General features: G+C 50.1%; 10 protein-coding genes across 10 annotated transcripts; 4 read left to right on the forward strand and 6 right to left on the reverse strand.

The window, feature by feature from the left end:
• Window positions 1–470: 470 nt before the first annotated feature.
• NCS54_01319100 (Helo-like-N domain-containing protein) lies at window positions 471–2124 on the reverse strand (the record flags this gene model as incomplete). The annotated part of the gene is made up of 2 exons (XM_053158397.1): window positions 471–1077; window positions 1136–2124. The coding sequence occupies 2 exons, from the start codon at window positions 2122–2124 to the stop codon at window positions 471–473; spliced, it is 1596 nt and encodes a 531-aa protein (XP_053014372.1).
• A 1463-nt stretch (window positions 2125–3587) lies between these two features.
• NCS54_01319200 (MFS domain-containing protein) lies at window positions 3588–6151 on the reverse strand (the record flags this gene model as incomplete). Its single annotated transcript, XM_053158398.1, has 7 exons — window positions 3588–4008; window positions 4105–4403; window positions 4432–4658; window positions 4720–4997; window positions 5052–5264; window positions 5315–5965; window positions 6027–6151. 7 exons carry the CDS (start codon window positions 6149–6151, stop codon window positions 3588–3590), a joined length of 2214 nt encoding a protein of 737 aa, XP_053014373.1.
• A 398-nt stretch (window positions 6152–6549) lies between these two features.
• NCS54_01319300 (Hypothetical protein) lies at window positions 6550–7659 on the forward strand (the record flags this gene model as incomplete). Its single annotated transcript, XM_053158399.1, has 3 exons — window positions 6550–6639; window positions 6703–7459; window positions 7523–7659. 3 exons carry the CDS (start codon window positions 6550–6552, stop codon window positions 7657–7659), a joined length of 984 nt encoding a protein of 327 aa, XP_053014374.1.
• A 1495-nt stretch (window positions 7660–9154) lies between these two features.
• NCS54_01319400 (Hypothetical protein) lies at window positions 9155–10304 on the forward strand (the record flags this gene model as incomplete). Its single annotated transcript, XM_053158400.1, has 3 exons — window positions 9155–9372; window positions 9417–9848; window positions 9899–10304. The coding sequence occupies 3 exons, from the start codon at window positions 9155–9157 to the stop codon at window positions 10302–10304; spliced, it is 1056 nt and encodes a 351-aa protein (XP_053014375.1).
• A 1975-nt stretch (window positions 10305–12279) lies between these two features.
• Window positions 12280–13977, reverse strand: NCS54_01319500 (Cytochrome P450 55A2; the record flags this gene model as incomplete). Its single annotated transcript, XM_053158401.1, has 8 exons — window positions 13678–13977; window positions 13519–13625; window positions 13305–13464; window positions 13139–13251; window positions 12906–13089; window positions 12694–12852; window positions 12451–12640; window positions 12280–12392 (listed from the first exon to the last, which is right to left on the reverse strand). Exons 1-8 carry the CDS (start codon window positions 13948–13950, stop codon window positions 12280–12282), a joined length of 1299 nt encoding a protein of 432 aa, XP_053014376.1. The 5' UTR covers window positions 13951–13977.
• A 1000-nt stretch (window positions 13978–14977) lies between these two features.
• On the reverse strand, window positions 14978–16121 carry NCS54_01319600 (Hypothetical protein; the record flags this gene model as incomplete). Its single annotated transcript, XM_053158402.1, has 4 exons — window positions 14978–15219; window positions 15281–15586; window positions 15642–15762; window positions 15816–16121. The coding sequence occupies 4 exons, from the start codon at window positions 16119–16121 to the stop codon at window positions 14978–14980; spliced, it is 975 nt and encodes a 324-aa protein (XP_053014377.1).
• Window positions 16122–17322: 1201 nt separating this feature from the next.
• On the forward strand, window positions 17323–18375 carry NCS54_01319700 (Copper-containing nitrite reductase; the record flags this gene model as incomplete). The annotated part of the gene is made up of 1 exon (XM_053158403.1): window positions 17323–18375. One exon carries the CDS (start codon window positions 17323–17325, stop codon window positions 18373–18375), a length of 1053 nt encoding a protein of 350 aa, XP_053014378.1.
• A 1277-nt stretch (window positions 18376–19652) lies between these two features.
• Window positions 19653–21279, forward strand: NCS54_01319800 (Hypothetical protein; the record flags this gene model as incomplete). Its single annotated transcript, XM_053158404.1, has 6 exons — window positions 19653–19852; window positions 19911–20182; window positions 20230–20546; window positions 20973–21012; window positions 21080–21161; window positions 21210–21279. The coding sequence occupies 6 exons, from the start codon at window positions 19653–19655 to the stop codon at window positions 21277–21279; spliced, it is 981 nt and encodes a 326-aa protein (XP_053014379.1).
• Window positions 21280–21595: 316 nt separating this feature from the next.
• On the reverse strand, window positions 21596–22129 carry NCS54_01319900 (Hypothetical protein; the record flags this gene model as incomplete). Its single annotated transcript, XM_053158405.1, has 1 exon — window positions 21596–22129. The coding sequence occupies one exon, from the start codon at window positions 22127–22129 to the stop codon at window positions 21596–21598; it is 534 nt and encodes a 177-aa protein (XP_053014380.1).
• Window positions 22130–22820: 691 nt separating this feature from the next.
• NCS54_01320000 (Hypothetical protein) lies at window positions 22821–24859 on the reverse strand (the record flags this gene model as incomplete). Its single annotated transcript, XM_053158406.1, has 3 exons — window positions 22821–23957; window positions 24032–24409; window positions 24467–24859. 3 exons carry the CDS (start codon window positions 24857–24859, stop codon window positions 22821–22823), a joined length of 1908 nt encoding a protein of 635 aa, XP_053014381.1.
• Between the last annotated feature and the right edge of the window lie 577 nt (window positions 24860–25436).

Here is a 25436-nt window from a genome sequence, read left to right on the forward strand (position 1 = left end):
TGATAAAAACCCATTTGCAAACCATAAACAATGGTGTAAACCCAAAGAACCACAACTATGTCAAGTGATAACTCTGAATCATTCATCCGTGTTTATCTTCCTCAGGTACTATGGCCAACGAAAAGTTTCGAATAGATATGGACAGGGTAGCTAGCATCATGTTGGAGCAAGCAAATTAATCGATACTAATCAACTGGATGCTTCTCAGCGAGTATGGAAGCCAAGTAACTTGTAACCATCTTCATATCTGAACACCTGACAATCGCAAACATGACAACCGAAATGGGCGCGCACCTGAAAAACCGGGAGTATCCCTCCTCGCATACATAAACGCACCAAAGAAACCCTTCTACCGAAACCTCGTCATTCAATCTCCTCTCAAGTTCTGGCACACATGCCGCCTTAATCGTTCACATCAGGTACTGGCACCGATGCAGCTCCTGCTGCGGCTGCTAATACCCTCTTACTCTTTAAACTGTCCCAGCCGCCTGGCTCTTTATAGACACGAAACGCTTCAGTCGCTCCAGCAAGTAAACTCGCAGCGGCAGCCCTCTGTATCCGACTTGGCGTTTGACTCTGGTTGGCTCTACTTGAATGATCCTCTCTGTGGCCTGGCCTATCGTCTGCCTCTCGATCTTGACTTCGATTTGTGTTTGATCGTGATGTGTGTTGTGTGTGCGGACGATGCTTCTCAAACTCGGCGTCTGCTCGGCGTCTGGCTTCTTCATGTGCAGCCCTCGCTCTGGCACGTTTTCTCGCCAGGTCATCCATGGAGTCATCTGGGTCATCCTCAACAGTTGCATGACGTGGATTCCTTCTCGGTTCTGGACCCGCATCCGAATACGATCTGGTCCTGTGTCCACTTGGGGTAATTGGCGGTTCTCGCTCTGAATCATGAGCGGAATATCGCCTTCTTGTGGTTTCTCGTTGAGAGTCAGATGGTTGACTGTCGATATAAGACCAGTGCTCGGACCTGGCTGAGCCGCCTGAGGATCCTTCGCTCTCGTATTCCACACGTATGCCTCGTCGAATATGCTCCTCGGAGGCTCCTCGATGACGGTGCATCTTCCGTCTTGACTGGCGTGGTGGTTCTAGGTTGGAGCCCTGATCTTCTCTAAGACGCTCATCCGAGTACCTCCTAGGTTGCTCTGGGTGTTCCACCCTCACAGTCTCGGACGTCTCCTTAATGTCATGCCAACTCAAGTGAGTCCAGTCGTAGAGAAGATCATCAACAACTTCTGCCGCCATGGGCCTCTTTGAAGCCAGAACAATATCAGTGCCCTGTGAGTTGCGGAGAATGAGGGCGTTGCTGCCGTCGGGTCGGGGTCCAGTGTCTCCTTCGTGAGCCTTTCTTTCGGCTGTCGGCAAGAAAACCATGTCGTAGACCCACAAAGCGGTCTCATCGGGGGTTTTCTGGGGCATAAGATCCCCATTATCATTTGGAAAGTCTTGTTCAGGGCCTGATACACGAATAGTGGGTGTAGTCGGAGAGCCATCAATGAGTGGTGTCTGCGGCTCTTGCTGCCTCTGACTTTGGGATGTGTCGTTGGAAGACCCCTCGATTTCCTCCTCATGCGAGCTCTGAGTCAGATTGAGAAGCGACTCATGAGCAGTCTTGACGAGGTTTTCCGCTTGTCTTCTCAACCTGCTCCTGGCATACTTCTCCGAATCATTCCCAGGGCGTCGTCTGTTGTGTTTTGTGACTTTCTTCTGCTGAATAGCCAGAAGAAGGGTCGTGCAGACGAGCTGAACAGTGCTCTTCTGAGTCTCGATCTTGTTCAAGAGATCTCTGATCTTTCCTTTTCGAAATGTCCATTTTACCCTCTCAAACCCGGAGCCGCTCCGGGGTATGAGCTCCCAAACTTCGGCATGCACATATTCGATCTGCCTGATGGCTGAAGCAACTGATTTGAGGAGCCATCGTGTGTGCATGTTTCGCCCATCGATGAGGACTTGTTTCAGCTGGTCCAGAATAATCGACAGGTCTTGGACTCCCCGTGCTATTGAGACGATATCTTTTGGGGCATTTTGGTAGGAGTCGATGGTGTCAAAGAGCACCTCCACAAGCGAGACACCCGCCGTGGCGATGCCTGCGACACCTGCGATGATAGACAATGGATCCATAACGATCCAAATGCACTGACAGGGAGTTTGCAAACGGGCCAAGTTAGCAGGGCAATATGGTGGAATTTATGGTGTCGCAAGGCAGCCTGATACCAAGAGGCAACATGACTTGCATTGCATGTGGCGTCTCAGCTGAGCTAAGATGTCAAGGGAAACATATTGGAGGGCACCAGGTCTTGGTGGGATTGGTTGTCATTGTACAACTTGAGCCCCGAGTCATTCACTCCCAGTACAGCAAGCCATGGATTTCTGTGTAATAATGCGACGGAATTCATATCAATAATACCAGGGTCTAGTTCACTGATTCCCATCCATTAAGCACAGCAGATTTAAAGTGTTACTGGGGCTCGTAGGTTAACCAAGTTGAACAAGTACATGTAATTGAGGGATGCCTTGGTGAGAGCCTTGAAGCGCTGAGCCTGTGCTCCCAACTGTCAGTCGCCATCTCTTAGCAGCCGCTGCAATCCAATGAGATGCCCCTGTGCCGACCTCCTTGGAGGTCACTGCCTGCATTCTCCGAGAGCCTGGCTCCTTTTGCGCCAATTCCATTGGCCAGTCCGCCTCACTTTCAACCCAAATGACCATTGAGGGGTATCAGTACAGCGATGTCTGAGGGAAGAGACCAGAAGAGCGACAAGAGAAAATAGCCAAGGAAGCGTATCATCGTTGAGTGGCTCGCTTCGCTTTGCGGCAAACGCGGACATGCCAGGTCAAATCTATATGTAGATAGATAAGATTAATGCATGCATGATCCAACGGAAAGAATGCAGTGCAATGAGGGTTCAGCACATCACTGATTCCTCTGGGCCCGCGGAATGAGGCCCCAGCATAAAATCATTCCAACCAGCAATGCCACCATAATCAGCTGCAGAACAGCAACTCCTGCTTTTGAGGCTATCGCGCCTGTTAAAAATGGAAAAGCAGTTGACCCGGCCTGGCTAACAGTGGCCGTGAAGCCTGCCAACAATTAATTGCTGGCGCGATCGTGGCGAGAGCTGAAACGCAAGATACCTATAGCAGCAACATGCAACTCTCGAGGTAGTAAGTTTGTGAGAACTGATACCCGACGGGGAAGAAGGATGCAATAACAAAGCCAAGGAGACTGACGGCGACTGCATCGACGGCTACGTCAGGGACAACCCAAAACATCAACTGCAACCCGAGTCCGATGAAGATGTAGATAAACACCATGCGTCGGTCGCCACGTTTATGCGTGATATCGGCAAGAAGAATACGCCCTAGCATGAGGCCTCCCTAGAAGCCAGACGCGACGTAGCCGGCGATACTGGGGGGACTGTGTCGCACTTCGATAAGGAACTCGATGACCCGCCTGGACTTATTACATTCCCATGAAACATTTTGGCGTGCTTTAATTTACCACCGGCAGTAACTTCTGCCCCGACATAGAGGAAGAAGAAGAGACTAATCATCCACACTGATTTCTGCAAGAGAACGGCTTTCATCTAGTCACTAGCGTCCTCGCCATCGGTATACCCAAAGGACTTGAAGAGGCTACCTCTAAAGCTCCAAGACAACCATGCAATATTGCAAAGTGTCAGAACCAACATCATGAGGTAAACCAGATGCCAGTAAGGAGTCTTGGTAGCAAACGTCGTCGCTGCAATTGGACTAAGCAACGCACTCAGACCATGCGCAGCATGCAACACGCCCAACCACTGGTGCGAGTTTCGCATGTGCGCAACATAGGTGTTCACCTGAGCGTCAAGGTACGCAACGCCCAGACCTGTAAAGAAGAAGAATGATCCAAACACTAGGAATGGGGGCTTCCAGAAGGTGAGGGCATATGCGATGAGTTGGATCGAGGCGCCGATGACAAGCGTGCCTCCCATGGTCGAGATAAGGCGGCTGAACCAGGTGTATGATCTATATGCATGCTCAGGCCAACCAAATTCTCAAACGCCATCAAGTTCCCCCTGCCAAGTTGAGTCAAACAGCTCAGCAAGCCATGGTTCCTCATACAAGCCCTGGAAGAGCTCATCTGAAAAATTCAAACACTGGCCATCCATCGCACCACCCAAGTCTTCAGCAGCCTGTTCTTGCGGCACATTCTGCGGTAGTCTCGACTGCATCTCTGCCATGAACAACGTTTTGACAGCCCTGAGGAGACCAGCAGTCCTAAATAAGAGGCCCATGCGAGGACCCGGGTCGTCCACGATGCCCATAGCCATAGAAACTTCTCCGAGTACCTCATGGGAACGATCAAGAACACTCATTACATCTATCCTCTTTCTCACCTCTTCCATATCCCATCCCGGCTCCTTATGTCGTCAGTTTGAAGAGTATTACCAGACAGTGGAGGAATTGCGTGCAAAAGTCGACGTTGATGCCAGCCAGGTCGCTTAGAGGCATATCAAACAAGAGTCCTAGCCATCTTTCGGTGCTGCCCAAAGCCGAATCCAGATTTTGAAGTCTCTGGAAGTTTTCCGGGATTGATTGACTGCTTGTCTTTGGTTCTCCAATGAGGTGTTTCTTGAGTGCCAGTTCCGCATAACACAGGTTCAGCTGGATGATTCCTATCCCAAACTTAGTTCTCTACATTTTTCTCGGGCAGCTTTGTGGAGATATTCAACTCACTCTCAGACTTGACGTTGGCAGGCAACGTATCTCTGACTTCACCAAGCTGCCTCAGCAGTGCCGTGATAAGAGTCGCAGATGGTGACTTCTGCGTGCCCTCCAAAAATGGCTGCACTGAAGCAAACGGTTCAGCCTGGTGGAAGATAAGCTGATACTTGATCTGAGCCACGAGTATGGCATCGAGATGCGACTCTCCTTGCTCGGAAAGAGTTTGTAGACATTCTTGCATGTAAGCAGTCCAGCGTATAGGCTCCGTCTTGCGGAATGCGGTCCAAGTTCTGGGATCAAGACGTCAGACAGGGGCCAGTCAAAAAGGGTGGGCGTATACATACGATGAAGACAAGTGAAAAAGAGCAAGAATAGTTCGTCGCTCCTCTAGTGTTCGTTCCCTCCGTGCCTGTTGCTGCTCGGCAACAGATCGCCCGAATTTGCAGCGCTGGGCCCCATTTACGGGAGGTTTGTGCAATCCGAGTTCAAAGGCCAGTGACACGGCCATTTGAGTAAGCATTGTCATGAACGGCTTGTCCATTTTGAAGCCATGTGACCTAAAATATTGTAAGCGCAATATTCTGAGCTATTCAGCTGTTTTGCATACCATGACGCAAAGCAGATGAGTCCAATGAGCAAGTCGAGGTTGGCGAGATGCTCGCAGACAATCCTCTTTGAGATGATTCGCCAGATGGTCTCTTCCATGGCAAATTGTTGAGAGATCTGCTTGGATGACAATGCCATAGTCACAAACCAAGTAAATGGTTTCTGCTGACGAAACTCTCGCGAAGTGAGAGAAGGAGGGAGGTGAAACAGTGGTGAGTTGGGTAAGAAGGAGCGTCGAAAAGTGTTGAGCTGTTCCTCGGCAACACGATCTGTGAGGCCATGGATAGACATGTCACTCTGTATCAGAGAGGAAGGATCACTTGATTCGGGTTCCACGGGACGGAGGAGTTCGACCGTGGCATCAGCCGAATTTATCGCAACGTCCGGTTGGTATGATGATGCAGGCGACGCTGGAGTGCTATACTCTGGTGGCGGATCGAAAGGAACTTGTCCGCTGGAGTCAACCGAAGGGGGATCGTTCGTCCCTGGAGTAGCTGTCGACCTGCTGGCACCTTGTGACTGTATTAGAGAGGCAAGATCGTCAAGTCTCCGCTCCAATCTCGCATCGGCACTCGGTGCAGATCGTATCGCGTTGAATCTGCTCTTTCGGACACCAGCGGCAGGCTCGCAGGAAATTTCAAGACGGCAACATCTAGAGTCAGTCAGACATGTCATCTTGTCACGCATCTAGAGTGCGCCTCAACGGGTCTCACCTCTCGCATCTTCCCCCATTTGAGCGATAAAAGCACTTGCACTTGGCACGGGAGCAGCCAACGCAGGCTCTACCATAAGGTGCCGGAATCCATGGTGTGGAATAAGGAGCCGTACTCGGAGCCATTTCTGCTATTCGACGGCCGAGGTTGATCAAATGTCAAGGTACTTTAACTGGAGTGATCGATGGTCTCAAGGGAGGCGGAAATGAAGTCCGCGGGGTTGGGCCGGGATCCACGCGTCGTTGATGCCTCAGGCACCAAAGTGTGCGAATCCCGCGGGGTTCAGTACGCCATGTCTCAATGTCAACGGATTTGACGACGGTATTCGAAGTTCGGGCAGGAAATGAGGTCATTGAAGATTGTGTATATAAGTGCTCTAAGCATTCTATGAGATGCCTTCCTCCCTCCACTCTTTACATGCATCATCGCAGTCTCTCTCCACAACATCATCCCAGCCAACTTAGCATGGACTCTTCTTGACAATACAAGATCCAACTCGCCCACAAAGTCTCAACTCTCCATAATGTCAGGTACTCTCAACATCTTGCGGCAAGCCTTCTTCGCCGGGTCCCCAAGGTTCATGCCAAAGGATCTCCCCGATCTCAAGGGCAAGGTTGGTGCACTCACGAACCCTGGCTACCCTATACCTCAACCAAGAAATCTGACAATTTGCTAGGTCATTGTCGTCACTGGCGCCAACACGGGAATTGGCAGAGAGATCACCCAGATTCTTTACTCCAAGAATGCGCGTGTTTACATGATGGCGCGTTCTGAAAGCAAGAGCAAGGAAGCATGTGATGCCATTCAAGCTGCTGTCCCCAGGTCTGGAGGAGAATTGATCTGCCTCCCACTTGACCTTGCCGATCTCCCAAGCATCAACGCTTCTGCAGCTGAAATCCTACGCCGAGAAAGCAAACTCCATGTCCTCTTCAACAATGCCGGTGTTGGTTTCACTGAACATGGTTCCAAGACCAAGCAGGGCTACGAGCTTCAGCTTGGCGTCAACTGTCTTGGGACCTTGGCCTTCACGCAGCAACTGACCCCCACGCTAATCTCCACAGCGAGAGACTCGCCCCCTGGGACGGTTCGCGTGGTCTGGGCCTCGTCCACGGCTGCTATCGCCACTACCACCAAGCGCTACATGGAGAGAGTCAAGGACATCACCAAAGAAACTTCGGCAGAGCAGTACTACATCAGCAAGCTTGGCGACTACTTCTATGCTACCGAATATGCCTCCCGACACAAGGAACACGGCATCATCTCAACCCCTCTCAACCCCGGAAATCTGGACTCGGAATTTTGGCGCACCATGGGCCCTACTTTTCACTGGTTCCTCCGAAAGACGGTGTTGTATCCCACGATCTACGGTGCATACACCAACATCTTTGCTGGCTTCTCCCCTGAAGTGACGTTGGAAAAGTCAGGTACATTTGGTGAGTTTGTCTGATAATGGCTTCGATTAAACATCGATCTGTCGCTGACTACCTCCTCAATAGTGGCTCCGTGGGGAAGGTTGTGGCATGCTACCAAGGACATGGTCGCTGGGTCCAAGACCCGGGCAGAGGGAGGCACTGGCATCGCCAAAGAATTCTGGGAGTGGAGCGAGGCGCAGGTTAAGCTACACACTAAGTAGGAATCGTGATCCTATCTGTGGTGGCAGCGTGGATGGCTACTGTCGTTTCTGTTTCGATTTTTCCTTGGGTTGTTTTAGTAGGACTACGAAGTTGTTAATCGCGAGGGAGGGGATTATAATTGATAGAATACGAGATAGCGAGATAATATACGTCGTTGGCATTTCTTAAATATCGAAGCCACAGGAACACTTGCAATCATGGGTCTCACGGCGATGCCGAAGCGCTGGTGCTTCACGTCTTATGGCAGATTCGAGCCATCTGAAGCTTGCCCTACCCACGGATCAACGAGACTTCGCCACTGGGCAGCCTTTCCTTAAACATGTGGCATTAAGGAATTGGCTATGGACATTAGATTGGGAGAGGGACTGATAAGGAGTCAAGTGGTTGAAGTCATGAACGCCTTTTCAAGGAATCTTCCGTTGAAGACCGTAGCCACACGGATAAAGTTGCGCCCGCGCCGTCAGGGTCCAGGAGAAAAGAGGTGGGCAATTAAGAAGTTTGTGTATCCAGAACAGAACAGGACAAGAGACCGGCAGTTGGCTGAAGAGTACGAAAACCGCCGGGGCAGGCATCATCCGTTGGGAAGAAACACCATTCCGGGGGCATCTAGTTTCAGCCCAGGGTAGATAAACTAGACACAAACTCTAAACTCCCCAGGTGACGCAGCTTTCGAGGCACGGTCTGGGCCTTTCGGCTGAATACCCGGGACGTTTACGAGATGCTGATCCCTTTCGCTTAGTGACGGACGTGCCACCTTCAATAGCTTAGACAGGTTGTCACTGTCCCTGAAGGTGATCTCTTGAAGCGGGGAAGGACAGGGACCAACATGTCGATCAATGATCATCAAGGGATCCAGTGATTTACGCGTTCCCAAACCCTGGGATGTGGGCATTGACAAGAGAGACCAATAACGGCCAAGCTGAGACAATCTTTCCCAACTAGGCAGGACGATGCTACGCGCTAGGCTGACTCGTCGAGATTATCGATCTCTTAGCTGCAATCTTGATCCCATTCCGGTCAGCTAAGACGCTGCCGCACGGATGACGCATCCGGTACTCCCCTGATGGGGACTTTGTAACTAGCCCAGGAACCTGCCGTCTTACGCGAGTCAATTCATGCTCCTACCAGACATCAAGTGCCGGCAGCGGATAGTGATGATGCATCCAAGTCTAGTCCCTGAGACGGTCTGCGAGGTACGGCCGTCAGAATGGACGCCACCTTTGTTAGTGGCGTTTATCCTCATAATGCGGAAGCGCAAGGCTTGTCGGCATTGAGCACTAGACTTTGGCATGTGGCTCTGAAAGACATGGGGAATCTGCAACTCGTGGGTAGGAGAGAAGAGCGATTTGTCGATCGGTGGGCAACTTACCGAGATACCGAGTACTTCCACATGACGATCCCTGAAGATATAAGGTGTCGTGTGCATTCCTCCCCTTCGCTCGTTCCTCGTATCTCGTCATCTTATTGCCCCTGGTCTGTTTTCTGTCGCCCAAGATGGTGGATCTCGCCTCCATCTATTTTGGCCTCTTTGTGGGTGTCTTTGTCTTTACTATTGCAAAGGTCATCGGGCAGACGCGAAGCATCTGGAAGCGCACCCACAGCTTTCACAATACGTACCTGTACTTAATCTGGGCCGAGGCTTGGACCAACTTTATCTTTGCCATTGTTACCTTTTTGTTCTTGAACAATGTCATCAAAGGAAGGCAAGTGTGGTTCGAGTATACCACCGGGGGCCATAGCTAACTGTTATCGCCAGCCTCGTCTTTTTCCTCTTTACCGTTGCACTATGGGCATTCCAGACACAACTCCTGCCCCAGATCATCGCCAATCGAGTCGCCTTGATCATGACCAACAAACGCCGAGCGACGCACTTAAAATGGAGTCTCGTCGTCAGCATCGGTCTCATCAACATCGCCGTCTGCTATATCTGGACTGTCGCCCACCTGGAAGGTGCCACCCCAGCTCAGGTCCATCACAATATTATCTTTGAAAAGGTGGAAAAGATCTTCTTCCTTATCATTGACTTGGGACTCAACCTGTACTTTTTGTATCTGGTGCGCTATCGCTTGATTGAGGATGGCCTGGGCAAGTATTGGAGACTCTTCAACTTTAACGCTGGCATGGTGGGCATATCTACAACCATGGATATTCTCTTGCTTGGCTTCTTGAGTCTACCAAATCCCTACCTGTGAGTTCACACTCTGTCTCACTTAACTGATAGCCACTGACCTTTTATAGATATGTGCAATTCGCTCCTGTGGCATACATCGTCAAGCTGTATATCGAGCTACTGATGGCCAGCCTCATCTCCAAGGTCGTTCGTAGCAGCGAAACCGGTCGAGGCGAAGGCTGGTACTCGAACAGCAGAGAGAGATCCAACCCGACCAACTACGGTCTCACGTCGCGTGCAATCATCACGAGCACCGCCACGGTTTCGAAACCTAGCAACACCATCATGAGCCGTTTAGGCAAAGAAGCTCCTCCGGCTCGCGAAGGCAGTCACAATGGATCAGAGATTCATCTGGCCACATTCCCAGAGCCGCATGGAATCACGAAAACTGTTGAGACGACGGTTGTGGTTGATGACGGTGACGACGGCCGGAGCGAGAGTACTTTCAAAGGGACGTATAAAGAAACAGTATGAGACGAAAAGTTCATATTATTGAGTTGATTTAATGTATTGTAATGAACCATGGTAAACTTCTAGTACTGTAATAATACCACCTGATGGAGAGGCCCCTGAGAGAGAATGCCTGCCACTTGATCTCATTTGTTTCCCCCTCTGCCCATCTTTGCTTCCTTCCACGACACCACAATCAACTTAGTGACCATGTCAATATCCTCCCTGTACTGACTTTGGAAAATATCTCGCCCAAAGCGATGCTGAATCTTGTCGGAATGCCACCGCTTTGTCTCCTTTGTCATGACTTGGAACAATTCTTCAGCGTGATCGTTAGAGGAATAAACGAAAGCCGTTCTCCGGAGGAATTGTCGCACACTTGACTCGCTCAAATCTCGTCGTAGTCCTGATTTTGTCGGCCATGGGATTTCACTGCCGCTGCGGTTGTCCGTGTCGACGGATTTCCAACCATTCTCGTACCTCTTCCATGCATCTGACCAGTCGTTTTTTCTTTTCTGCTTCCTCTGCTCTTCTTTTTGTCGTGCACGTTCGGCTGGCTCCTTGGCTTCTCGTTCCTTTTTCTCTTGTTCTTCGCGTTTCCTGGCTTCTTCCTCCCTCTTCTTGGCCGCTGCACGTTCCTGAGCCTCTCGTATTCTCCTCTTGCTCCGATCAATCATGCGCTGCTGCTCTTCTAGTTGTTCTCTAAACCCTGAAAAAACACCCAAGACTGAATGAGTGGGCCGAAGGGGGTAGATTGGTGATGTCGGCTGTTGCTGAGCCTGCTCCCGTCTTTGCATATGTTCCTCTACCAGGGATAGGAATCGCTGCGCTTCTTCCTCGCTCCCACATCTTGAGTCGTCCATGTGTTTTGTGGTGCGAAACCGCAGTTTTTGAAAAATGGCGCCTGTGGTATATCCAAGGGGTACTCAAATCTGGAGACCTTGTCTGCTTGGCGTTTGTGCTACTGGCACAATGTAGCGGTCGATTCATGTAGGTCTGTGTGCTGAGATCGCTGAAACGAAGCTAGCTGACGAGGACAGGATGGTAGTTATGCAGTCTGGGGAGAAGTAAAAATGGTATCTTAGATGCGAGGTCTGGCTTTGTTTTTCTCTCTTCTTTTGTTGGGCATAATGACGTCTTCAAAAGGAAACCAACAGGTAGAAGAATAAGGAGCACCATACCAACACATAACGGTATGAAACCTAATGCTGTAAAACACTGACATACACAAAGCTTACATTGCTATTCAATAAGCTTCATAGCTATCGCCGTAGAAGGTTATTAATGCTTAAACCGAAATTACGACGGATTCTCTTCACTGGAAGGAAAATCGCCATCATAACCAAGGAAAACATAAAGCTGGTAAAGGTACGTCTGTTTCTGCTCTGCTGAGACGGGCTAGATATTTACTAGCCTAATTATCGAGGGCTTAGACAAAGTAGAGGCCGCATACACGATGGGAGGATGTTCCTGGTAGAAGTGCATGGCCCTCGCAATAAGGCTGTCGATTGATTTGGGCTGCCCGCTACGAATAGATATGCAAAAGCAGTAAACTCTATATAATTGCTCGCAGGCCGTTTATGAAAACCTGTGAATGGTGTTAGCAGAGTTCAGCGGCTCAGGGATGACTCTCAGCCCTTCCAGTTCGGTCACTTCGTTGACGGATCTTACCTCGGTAGCAGCAGAGCCCAAGCTCTTTCGATACAGTACGCCCGCAGGTTATCTGGAATCCCCGAACCTAAAGAGCCGCTTTCCCGGGCAGGCAATCACCAGCAAACTCTAGTTGAAAGTAGAAAGTCTCTCTGAAATCAGAGTTTTGACAAACAGATAAGTATATTATCTTTATCATGCAATGACGCGTACTTGTAGGTCGCGCAGACAGAGTCTGATGGCCACCTCGACCGTCCATATTGTTTGAGGGGTTAGTTCATCAAGCATTCCTTGTTACTATGAAACGCCGTAGTATTGTACAAATGAGGTGTGATGATGCCTCCGCAGCTTAGAATGTGACTGGCAGGTCAACAACGCCCACATCTCCGCCCAGCGGAGTAAAGTTGATCTTTTCGAAAGGTACAGCAATCTTGAGATCAGGGAATTCCTTGAACAGGGTGGCTATATCTCCTTAATTAGCTCTACTACAAAGGCAAGAAACCTTAGAGTTATCACTTACCAAACACAGTGGTTAGCTCTGTCTTGGCAAGGTGCTCGGCAATGCATCGATGGGCACCGAATCCGTAGCCAAGAGGATCCTCAGCAGGCCACTTTCGGTTCATGTTGAACTCATCGGGGTTCTCAAAGATGTCTGCATCACGGTTGGCCGACTGATTCGAGGCAATGATGCCTTCGTTCGCCTTGATATGCTGGGCTGAGTTAACTTTGAGAGTTCATAACCACATAGTTGTTGTTAGCATACCTTTCCGCCAATTTCGAGGTCAACCTTGGCAGTTCGCTTGATAGCGAGAGCTGACGCCGTGTGATATCGGCACAGCTCTTCGACGAACTGGGGGGCCAGGGATGGGTTTGCCTTCAGCTGCGCCAGTTGCTCCGGATGTTGGAACAAGGTAACAACACCCTGATAATCGTTAGAATCTGAACACTTATACAACGCTACAGAGCCAATCTTACCAACGCGATCATGTTGACCATGGTGGCATTGCCAGCAACGAGAAGTAAAAAGGCAATTTGCACTGCATCAGCCTTTTCAATGTTGCCAGGTTTCACTTGTTCCGTGCAAAGCTTGCTAATGAGGTCGTCCTTGGGCTCTTCGAGGCGCTTGTCGACCAAGCTGGCCAGGTAGTCGAGGAGCTCCCTGTTTATAAGTGAGTAAAAATTTCGAGATTGATCCAATGGGCACTTACTGGTTTGCTGCAGATGCTTCTCGGGCTGTGGAACTTCCGTTTGTTCGGATGGCATTCTGATTCGTGAGATACTCCAAATCGTTGAAAGGGACTCCAAGGATGGTGTAAATGATCTGAAGGTGAATAGTCAGCAACGTAATGCTGGTTATGTGGTGGAAATTCATACGTATGACGGCACAGGGAGCGCAAACTCCTTCACCAAGTCAACCGGGCCCGTGGCACAACCCTTATTCTTCATGGCAGCCAATAGATCGTCGACTGTCTTTTGGATGTACGGCTGCAGCTTCTTGACATGTTCGGGAGTGAAAAGAGGCTCGACCATACCCCTGTAATAGATATCAGAACTGAACTTCCCGGAAATGTCGCCATGAACGACTTACCTCTGATTCATGTGGTCTGGAGCATCCATATCAACAAAGGTTGGCTTAGCCTTGGCAGCTTGCTTGCCGCCGGCACTTAGTTCCGGGAAGCCAGGGCGTGTGCGGACCTACAACGATTGTCAGCCAAGTAGCTTCATGAAGAGCTTCCTAGAGTCCTACCTTGGAGAGCCTCTCATCAGTTGCAACGAGCGTAACATCCTTGTACTTTGTCACGAGCCACGCAAGACTACCATCAAACAGCTTGACCTTAGAAACTGGATCAGTCGCTCGCAGACGCGCAAACTCAGCTGGGGGCTCCATTCCAGAAGCCCGCTGGAACGGGAAACTTGGAGGTTCTGACGCCATTGAAGCAGCTGTCCGGATGAACTGCCGCGTGGGAGGGTTGCGAAGGAGCAACTTGGTAGAGATGATCTTTGCAGGGACGGGCCGCATGTTTATGGATGTGGATGCTGATGATCTGCAGGGCAATGAGAGAAGTGATCATCCACTGCATCAGCCTCAGAAGTCTTATACTCAGCTCCCCGGAGTATACGGGACATCATGAGATCATTGGATTTCAAAGCAGTGTACGATTTGTCCTCGGAGATGGCCCACTCTATTGACTTCTCGCAAGGTTGTACTGAAGCGGACGTACCACTTTGTTAGCGCTGCTCCATAAAGGAGGAGTTGCAAATAGCAGTGGCTCTACTTGAAAACTATGTCTGTTTCCAAGGTTCTCGAAATGTAAGTCAACGTCATTATGATACACCTCAAGTTCCGCCCTCTTCGCGCCAGTGTCAACGACTGCCACCCAAGATCTCGATACGAGGGCCTAGACCAGCTCTAAGTCACTTGTATCGTCCCGAGCCGTCCGGATGTCCAACGGCGGAGACTAGAACGTTTGTGTCAGTGTCAGCATGGTCTGATGAGTAAATAAATGGATCTCGTTGGTCCAGGCCCCCTGCGCGACGTTTGAGATGCCTCCGTGGAGATGGTTCAACTACCGCGGAGATGCTGAAATCTGCCGCTTAAATGCCCACCCCGGGGAAATATTAAAATGATATGATGCCATGATCTGACGGGAAAGCATTCCACTTGGTCAGCATGCATTTCTTCAGCCCTTGAAGAAATCCGCGGAAGCTCCTGATCGCGGTGTCGGTCAAATGACCTGCGAGCTTGGCTCTACCGGAGATGTTCGCCCAGCCTGCCTCCACGCCAATTCTCCTCTCGTGAGCCGAGATTACTGGATCTCATATAGGGGCAATTGGGCCACATACGTCTTAAGGCAAGCAATGATGTGGAATCAAAATCCAAAAACTAACAGAAGTAGCAAACACGAATCATCTTTCCAGGCCCACGCGTCAAAACCCTCATCTAGCCCGGTGCGAACCCCCATTCATTAGTCTAGACTGCCCCGTAAAAAGTCTTGCCATTGCCGTGTTCATTATTCATTCGTCTTGTCATGCGCTTCCCCCCCCCTTTACTTGGTGCTGTGAGAAACGGAGACGTGCCTCGTCTCGATTCTACTCTCCTCGTCCGTGGCAGCGCTCTTTCTCCTGCCGTCGAGGAAATGCAGGTGAGAGAGTGTCTCTACATGAGGCCCCTGATACTCGACGCCGTCGATCTTGACAGGGGCTTCCATACAGAGGTACATGTACCAGTAGTACGCGGCAACGAACAGACCGCCCCCGAGGACGTTTCCAAGGGCTGCAGGGATGATACCTTGAAATGAACTGTCAGTTTTCGCTCTTTCAGCTCCCCACCAGAAAACGGAGTTTCTTACCCTTCCAGATGTACAGGCCAACATCCAGCCCGGGAGTGTGCAGCCAGATGCCCAGTGGCATGTAGAACATGTTGGCGACAACGTGGTCAAGTCCAAGGGACACGAAGGCAAAAATGGGCCACCACATCCCGATGACCTTTGAGCTCAGATCCTTTGCCTGAGTTCCGAGGAAAACGGCCAGACACACGAGCCAGTTGCAGCCGATGCCTCTCAGGAAGATCTGATGCAACTGCGGGGTTATTTGCTTCTTGGTTGTGAAAGAAATCACCTCTTCCTTGTAAGGAGAAGCATCGAAAACACCGCCATCTGTTCGACTCTGTCAACTTCAACTCCCACGTGGCCGAGATTGGCGAAATCTTACATCCCATGATAATGGCCATGACAAACAGCGAGCCTGCAAGGTTCCCGAAAAAGCAAAGGAACCAGTGGAGCAGCATCTTTCGGACCGGAAGCCGGCTGTGGAGAACAGATGTCATTGTAAACTGGAAAACACGGTTAGCGGAAACTTGGGAGGCGCAGAGGTACCCGAACACACCATAGTAGTTGCGGTGAACAGGTCAGCTCCGGTGAGCACAACCATCACCAGGCCCAAGGGGAAGACTCCAGCCCCTATCAATTTGATGAGGCCAGGGGCATTCTCTTGGTACCAAGGGGCTGTCATGGCAGTGAGGGAGACGGCACAGCCAAAGGAGAGGAGGCAGCCAGCAGAGACTGCGGAAAGGAAGACCTTGTCAGGCCGCATGTTTCCCTTCCTGACACCAATCCTGGAGATGAGTTCTATCGTCTCCGCGGGCGTGTACGCCGCCAGGTTGTTGATGTTTACCACAAGTGGGTTACTCATGGTGCAGATGAGTTTGGAAGTGAGAAAGTCGATATTTCAACTTCAACAAAAGCTTTTTGATACTCAATCGAGGTCAATTGGTTTGGATTTTTCATTTTTGTATTTCTCAAGAGAATCATCATCTCTTTAACTCTCCCAACTCATAGCCTACGAGAATAGCTTCGCAGTCCCAAGTCCGTCCCGAGACCATCAAGGCCTGCGGATATCAAGATGTCTCCTGACGGCTGGTTTCTAATCAACGTGAGACTCCCAACAGTCGTATTGACATCGTGAGATCGCTTCAATGAGATTTCTGAATCTGGCCCGACTTGAGGCTTCAGGAGACCTATTCTCCTCCATTGTAGGGCTGTTTCTACCAGATAGTCTCACCACCATCAGAAGACCTCATGAATAGGAGGGTGCGTATGCCCTGCCTCTAGATGATCACTTGGACCGCGGTGGCTCCGTCGACGTCTTGGTTCGAATGTTTTTACCGGACTAATGCCACAGGGGTCTAGCCTACTCCGGCCAACGGTGAGGGCCCGTGGTCTTGAGGGTCCTGTCACACGGCGGACCACGCTGTCTGATTACCAAGCCCCTATGCTCCAGGCTTTAGGGCTCCTCTGCTATGGCGTCCTCGTGGTCTGATTTGCTTGTTATAAAGGTATCATCCTGGCCCGCTCAGCCCTGTTTACGCCCGAAATAAAGCCTATCAACCGAATCAAGGATTCTTACTTGCTTCTTTCTTCACCGTTACACAATGACTCGCTTGGTGACCACATGCTGGAATCTTGCTCCAGCAGCCAGTCAACTTTGTTCAATGGGGAGCAGAGCCGCTGTCTCCACTGCTCTCCGTGCAACCTTATCGAGACAGGCCAGGAGAGCTCCGGCTGTTGGGGTTAGATCCTTCACCTCAAAGCCGAGAGTTAATAATGGAGCCAATTATGGTCGCTTGGTTCCTGTTGTCGCGGCTTCTACCGGCCTTGCTCTCGGCTACTACCTCTACCGGCGTGGCCCTGCCCCGGTCCGGATGGACTTGACAACGCCAAAATGCCACAATTGCGTAGACGAGAACGTCCCAAAGGAAGAGAAGGAGGGTGATTGCTGCTCAATGGAAGGCAGGGGGCTAGATTGTTGCTCCAAAGCAGAGGTAAGCCAGAATTCACAGCTTGGCCCTTGCGACTTCTAAACATAGACTAACATCACCCAGGGCTCTATTGCCATGGTTCCTGCTATTGGTGGCGACCCGAATGTACAAGTTTTTGAACCCATCACTGAGAATGGTGTCCAGCTGGCAGATCTTCCCGCTGAAAATGCCATTCTTACAACCGCGCCCAATGTTCCGCCAGCCATCACAAGAGATCACCCAGCCCTTGTCAAAGTTCCACTTGTCACTACAACCAAACTTGCACAGCTCACGAGCCAGTACAAGTATGAGCAGTGGACTTTCAACGGCACAGTACCAGGACCTTTTATCCGTGCTAGAGTCGGCGACGTCGTTGAACTCAGTCTCACAAACAAGGATCCTGCCGGCAATCCACATAACATCGATTGTCACGCCTTCACGGGACCCGGAGGTGGCGCTGCTGTAACAACAGCTGAAGAGAACGAGACGAAGACTGCTCGCTTCAAGCTGCTCTACCCAGGACTCTACGTGTACCACTGCGCTGCCGCGCCAGTGCCCGTTCACATCGCCAATGGCATGTACGGACTGATGTACGTGCAGCCAGAGGGTGAAGATCTTCCTCCTGTTGACAAAGAATACTACGTCATGCAAAGTGAGTTCTACCATGAGCCCCCAGAGGTCGATGATGACGGACGTCGTTCTGAAATTGTCGAATTTTCTTACCCCAACGGTCTGCGAGAGGAGCCTCAAGTTGTCGCCTTCAACGGCAGCGAATCCGCTCTTACAAGAGACAAACCTCTCAAGGCTAATGTTGGCGACAACGTCCGAATCTTCTTTGGCAACGCTGGTCCCAACTTGACCAGCTCATTCCATATTATTGGCTCCCACTTCAAGAACGTGTACCGAGACGGCGGTGTTCTCAACCCCCCGTCACAAGGCATTCAGACAGTCTCGGTTCCTTCCGGTGGTTCAACAATCGTGGATCTCAAGATGGCAGTCCCAGGGACCTACACCCTGGTGGACCATGCCATCTTTCGTCTGGATAAGGGGGCTGTTGGCTTCCTCAACGTGTCAGGGCCGCCAAACCCGGCCGTGTATCAGAGCCCTCAACCGCCTAGGCCATGTGTGGGATGTAAGCTCCATGCATGATCAGATCATCTCGTCTCCACTCGATATCCCTGTTGCGAGGCCAAGACACAGGGGGCTTGGCGCTGCGCTTATCATTTCTCACATCGAGGGGCTAAGGTGGATAAATTAGGGGCTTTTTCCTTTGTGGCTCGGGAAAGACACTTGTAATTATGGCATGAGTGAGATGTGACCTACTCAGCGGGGTTTGTTTGGCCTTGGGATCGTGTGGTTTATAACGTATTTCGGAGGAGGGGTTGATGTCGCTTTTATGATTCCCACTGATGGCAGCTTTCTTGGCTTCAATACGTCTCAGAGGAGTTTTGTCAGTTTTATGCAAGGGTTCATTATCATGTCCGTTACTTCCAATTCATGAATCTGGATACTTTTTCCTTCACCTCTTCCGCCCAATGTGGATTAAGCCCCTCTGACGGATGTGATGTGCACCAATGCGATACCCAACAGCCGAGTCAAAATCTGCATGAGAACGGCAGAGAGAAAAGACAAGGGATGCGGTAAATCGGGTATAGATAAAACGTCACGAGGATGTCCACGTGTACGAGCCTAATTCAACCTGGCTAATGGTGACCTACCCCCCCTTGTCCACTTCGCGGCACTCTCACCCAAAGAGCTAACCTGGACCACAGCACAACTTAGTGACTCTGTGTCTGTACTAGTTGACAATGCCATTAAGAGCCCTGGAGTCCAGGGTCAGAATATATGAAATACTTTTGTTTTGCACCTTTATGATAAAGCGCGCGCAAATTCCTATGACAGAGCGCAACCATAACAACGGGTCTAATGTTTGGTCGGCAGTCTTCCACCACGTGAGTGTGAGGTCCTACTCGTGAAAACAGTTCATATTCAGCTTTGATAAGCATGCAACTTTGCCTCGGTCATTCCCCTTCAAGTTATTGTGTCTCACTTTACCGTCGTCGTGTCTGTTAGAGAACCAATCACTTACGCGGATCTCGCCGTCGGAGTGTCGCCCTGCGGATCTTGATCCACCTCCCGAGATTATCTCCAAGCCAACGAGTCTTTAAACCATGGATGGTTAGCTTGGACATGAAGCTTGTCACATCAGATAAATATATTGGACGCGCTTTACCTAGAGATTGGTGGCTGGCTTGAACATGGTTCGCTAGGGGAGGGTCTTTGGTCTTGGCTGGTCCATCTCCAAGGGGGTTTTGCCGAGCATGACGTCTACGATGCAGAATATCCCCAGAGTTGTTGTTATGGCCAGAATTATCGTCCGTTGACTTTTCAATCCCAGTTTTCAACTTGACTCTTCAACTACCAATATGAACTTCAACCCCTATGCCTTCCCTCTTTCGCCGAAAGAGTATGCGCCGAGACCGGTGCCCTCGTTGGAGGAATGGAGACAGCTATGGAGCGTCTGGGATCTTGTAACGACCAAGATGATTCCTTCTGATGCTCTGATGGAGCAACCGATCCCTTTACGCAACCCACTACTCTTCTACCTAGGACATATCCCAGCCTTGTGCGTTGGGCAAATTTGACCACTATATCTCATTGCTAGGCTAATGATGATCTCTTAGTGAAGACATACATCTAAACAGAGCAACCAACAAAACACCGACCGAGCCAGCGTACTATCACAAAATCTTTGAGAGAGGCATTGACCCGGATGTTGATGATCCATCCAAATGCCATGACCAAAGCGAACTACCCGATATTTTCCCTCCATTGAGTGAGATCCTCGAGTATCGTGACCGTGTAAAGTTTCGGATCAAGCATCTTTACGAAACCGGCCAAGCACACTCAAACCGCTGCGTTGGTCGAGCCCTTTGGATTGGTTTTGAGCATGAGGGTAAGTGTGCTGCAGAGATTTGAAGATTTGCTTTGACAATCGCATAGGACTTCACGCCGAAACCTTTCTTTTCGTGACCATCCAGAGTCCTAGCATCCTGCCACCTCCGGGACTCCCAAAGCCTGACCTTGCCAAGATTGCCAAAGAGGCAGCGTCGCGGCGCCTTGATAATCAATGGTTCACGATACCTAGTCAAACATGCGCCATCGGTTTCCATGATCCAGAAAGCGACCGGGGACCAGACCGATTCTTTGCTTGGGATAACGAGCGCGAACCGTACGACGTCCACGTACCGGAGTTCCAGTCACAGGCTCGACCAGTGAGCAATGGCGAGTACGCAGCGTACTTGATCGACACCAAACAGGTACAAATCCCGGTAACTTGGAGTAAGATTGGCGACTACCACAGCCAAACCGATTTCCACCCCTTCATCTCTCGTCTCGCCGTCAAAACGGTCTGACCAGTTCCTTTGACTCAAGCCCTCGACTGGCCCGTTATGGCCTCATTTGATGAGGTAGAGCGATACGCAAGCTGGGCGGGAGCTCGGATTCCAACTCTACACGAACTTCGGAGCGTGCATGAATTTGTCGAGCGTCAACGAAATGCCCCGGACAGCAAAGTGAACAAAGGATTTCATACGGACCCTCGTGCCATCTTCACCGATCTCACGGGTACAAACTCCGGCTTTCACAACTTCCATCCCTTTCCGATCACACATAAAGACAGTCTCTGCGGGCTGGGTGATACAGGTGGTGCAGCGGAATGGACGAGTAACTTCTTTGCCCCGCAGCCCGGTTTCAAGCCGATGAAAATCTATCCGGGATATAGTGGTGAGTTTGTTGATCTGAGATGATTCTTAAGAACTATTTCTTGGGCGGCTACTGACAAATCTACCAGCCGACTTCATGGATGGGAAGCATACGGCCGTTGTTGGGGGAAGCTGGGCTTTACACCCTCGTATTTCTGGGCGAAAGAGTTTGTGAGTGTTTTGGTCTATTTAGACACTGCTGATACTAACGCAATCAAGTTTGAACTGGTGGCAGAAGAAGTATCTTTGGCCATGGGTGACATTCCGCCTCGTTAGGGATGTGAAATAGCCAGGGGAGAATTATCGGCTCAGGATACCTACGTCTAGAGAAGGATCTGAGCTGGAGCTACCACGATAATAATTGCAAATTGCCATCGCGAACTGAATATCGGGCTCAATATGAAGCCGAACTATATCGGTGCTGTGGCGTCCAAGTGAGGTCTTTCTTTGATTTTCCCCGAGGGGTTTGACGGAGAATTTGTGACAGGGCTTCCACTCTGTATCATTAAAATAGTTGAAATCTAATCTGTATAATGCTGAGACCTCTATATGCTCTATGAAATTCAGATGTGCGCGTCATTACATGATCCAAAACTATTCCCGCTTTACAAGGTCGGGGCGTCTGGAGTGATGGGCACCAACCCGCCCTCACCCTTGAAGACTTCCAAAATATTAGCCTGCTCCGTCAAAATAAATCTATCCGTCTGCTTTCCAATCGCAGCTAGTCCCTTCCAACGCTCAAAATCCTCGGGGTTCCTCTTATCACCATGTGCCTCCTCCGCGTGCTCCCAGTGTCCTTTCGAGAACCCTAGCATGCCGTTGACTTTCTTGCTCGTAATATCGTAAACCAAGGACACAATGGTCCCTGTCTCCTCTAGCCAGTTGATCTGCCAGAGCTCTCCTGGTCGTACACACTGATATGCGGCGGTTTGATAGTTGATACGGCCGGCCATGGGGCCACCGTGGATGGCATAAACGACACGGTCTTCAGAAAAGAACCAGATCTCATAACGCCATTTTTCTGGGTTGCCTTCCGCGTCTGTAGCGTTGTAATCGTAGACAAGGTGTGTGTTGCGGATATCATCCTCAAAGGATGGGTCGAGGGGTGTGTTTGTCTGGTATCGTGGGAGAGCCATCATGAAGATTTATGTCTTATTGTTAAGATCAAAGTCTTTTGATATAGGTTGGGTTTCGTGACGCCTTTATACTCTCCCAAATCTGGTGATCTCGCTGAACGCCGACATAACGTCATCCACTCCCTCGGAAAATGCGGCTCCCAAAGACCCCACTACGGCCGGAATTAACAAGACAGCTGCCGGGATGCCTTGCCGATATCTATATCCGAACCTCGATATGGCCAGAGCTTAAAGTGAAAACTTAAGTTGGCATCGTATGATGTCACACCGCGCGATGATAAAGTCTGAAAATTGGCGCAAATCGCCGCCAGTCTCGCGGTGTAGGAATACAATCGGCCCTTTGACCCAACAGACTGGAGTCGAGTTTTGGTTCGAGGCGCGTCTATTATCCTATTTGGTTTAACGCTGTTATCATTTTGATAGCTAGTCAACTTGAGGCGCTTTTATTGCCCTGTTTCGTACATGTCTCTGTCCCCGTGGCCTATACATATAGACAAATGTCCTCACGCTGCTGTCAGGTGCTTCGGCCTCTCCGTTCTATTGTTTGGCCTTCGCGATTCCACACTAGACATATGAAGCTTCTCCCATTCGCACGCATATTTCATGGCATAGTCAACTGATCTGGGAATATTATCATCAACGCATGGCGAGAGATCTAACGTGAAAGAGATCTTATCAATATCGTGCAATTCTATCAAAAATGGGGAACCATCTGGATCCAGGTGGGCGATATAAATACCCCTATAGGAACCTTCCTGATACTCATGAAGGACTCGACAATTATAAACACCCTTGCACCACAAGATGCCACAACAAGCATCCCAAAGACACCTAGACTCATTTTGAAATATCTCGATGCCAGGACGTCTTTGGTATTGGTCGAATACACCTCGAACGTGATGAACAGGGCGACGCCGATGCCAAAGAAGAATACTGGCAACGCGCACGCAACAGTCAAACAACTGATCTTCCAAGCGAGTTTCTCCGCGCTTGTCGGGAACATCCAGTTCCATGCTGAGAGATGCACTCCCCCGTATATGGCTGACATGACCATGGCTGAGACGGGTACCCAGGGGGTGTTCAGGAGGGTGAAGAGTCGGGCGCAGAATAATAGATAAAACCCATACGACTTTTCCTCATCCTTCAAGGTCTTGAAGTCTAGATTTCCTCCCCGATTAGTGAATGGAAGTTCACTAAAAGTGTCGGTATCATTTTGAGGAACGAACTCGTCCAACCGAGAAAGATAGAGTGGTAGGGGTTCCCCGTCACTTGGGAGGACACCCGGTATTCTCATAGGTTCGTCGACGTCGCTCAGCCCGACCTTTGGGGATACTATTGACAACTCGCGACGGTTCTCGAAAGGGAAAGCTTTGAAGATGGAATCCCACCGACGAATAAACTCCTCTGATATCTCGATATGTCCACGGTCGATGAAAGGAGCCAAAAGAGATCCGTCCAGAGAATCAGAAGAATCTCTGCACAGGAATTCCGAAGATTGCCGGCCCGAACCGTCATAGTAGTATGTTGAAAAATGATCAGGGATAGGCTGCTGCATGCCATTGCCATAATGTCGGGTACTGTGTCCATACAGGGCGACGCCGGATGGTAGAATGTTGCCATAATACATCTTCGACCCTATTTCGGGCATAATCCATTTCATGGGTTTTTCGTCCAGTCCCAGTGGAGGGTCCTGGTAATCACTCCTTGGAGCCTCGAAGAGTGCTATGTGATAGCAGGCCCACGAGTAAAACTGTTGTTGGACTTTCAAGGCTATCTCGCTCTCGAAATCGCCCATCTTTACCACAAGAGGCTCTTGGACGTTCAGAGGCTTCTGAAAGGGCATATTAGCCTATGATCAAGAATGACAATCGTGGGGAGATGCTTCGGATAGTGGGTAAACTATACCTTGAACCAACAAACATAGAAGAGTACGGCGCACACCACGTGAACCATAGTGTGAACCTCTAATAATGTCAGGGGAAGGTTAGTGATCTTTCTGGAGATGCACTGTATCACCATCCAAAGAACTTGGATGACGACCAAGCACTTCTGGAGGATATCGGCTTTGCTTTTGTCGTCAATGTCCTTCTTCTGAATCTTGATCCAGTGCCCCCGTTCAGCAAGCCAGATAATGGTCTGAGTACTGGGACGAGCGGTGAATGGTCTCCGCGTGAAATGTTCACGCCAGTCGGTGTCCATATCGCTCTCTGACATGATTTCATCAACATCAAAGTGTAGACCTCCCATAATGATAAAGAAGGCATATCGAAGATCGATTTCAAACTTTTTTATCGTGTCAGTATATCATTGATATAAGTGACACACCGGGAGACATCTTACGTTGGCATCCGACCCCCCTCGCCGCCCAAGCTCAAAGTCTTCTCGCCGATTCTTGCGTCGTATTTTAAGGAGTGTTGATTTGAGATTCCAGGCTTGCCGTAGTTGATACGCCGCCATAAACAAGGCAATTTCAGGTGCAAAAAGAGTCAGGGCGACCCATTTTAGCTTTTGGAGGAAGATGAATCGCGAAGAGGTCTTGATCGGGACGTCAAGATGCAGCGCCGTATAGATACACGCGACGAGCGTTAGCACGCAGCTCTGTATGATATCAAGACTTCCACGGACATTCGGAGAGTCAGTCCAGGTAGGGGCGAAAATGGTTCGTAGGTCCTCAGTGCTATTCTCATGCGGAATGAGAAGAGACCACGGGATCTGTGTCGACGAGTTCGCCATCGTCAGATGAAGCGCAATCGCTTCGTAATATTATCAACGACTCTTCAATTTCAACACAGAAAACAGAGATAAGGATGAAAAGATGAATTTTTGTCTCAGCCTGATTTCGGGGTCGAGACCTATTTAACGCGTGCCAAGGTTGACTTGGGTTGAAAACCAGGCCACCAATCACAAGCTAAGAGACCATGGCGGTGCAGCGAGCTGAACGAGACATGGCTTACCAAGCCGCCTGGGGAGCCAATAACTAACGGGGAACCTGCAGGCGTTTTATCGACTATTGGAATTCCAGGCTGTCTCGACCGGCTCTTTTTGCCGGTGCCGATTTGCCAAGGCAGATCGGATGAAACCTGTACGGATAACTGAAACCATAGGAAGACCATGAGTTGGGTCATGTAAGCCATGATGAAACGTCGCAGAAGAGAATGTGATGTTGTTGGTGTTTTTATCAATGGCATCTCTGTCAGCCACAATATCAGAAAACACAATGATCAGCACATGACAGCATTGAACCCCAATACCGTCATTCCGAGCAGAGAGTTGTTCAATTAAAGAGGCTGTCCAAACCCTCAGGACGTAT

This window comes from Fusarium falciforme, chromosome 11 (genome assembly GCF_026873545.1).
Source record: "Fusarium falciforme chromosome 11, complete sequence".
NCBI classification, from domain to species: Eukaryota; Fungi; Ascomycota; class Sordariomycetes; order Hypocreales; family Nectriaceae; genus Fusarium; species Fusarium falciforme.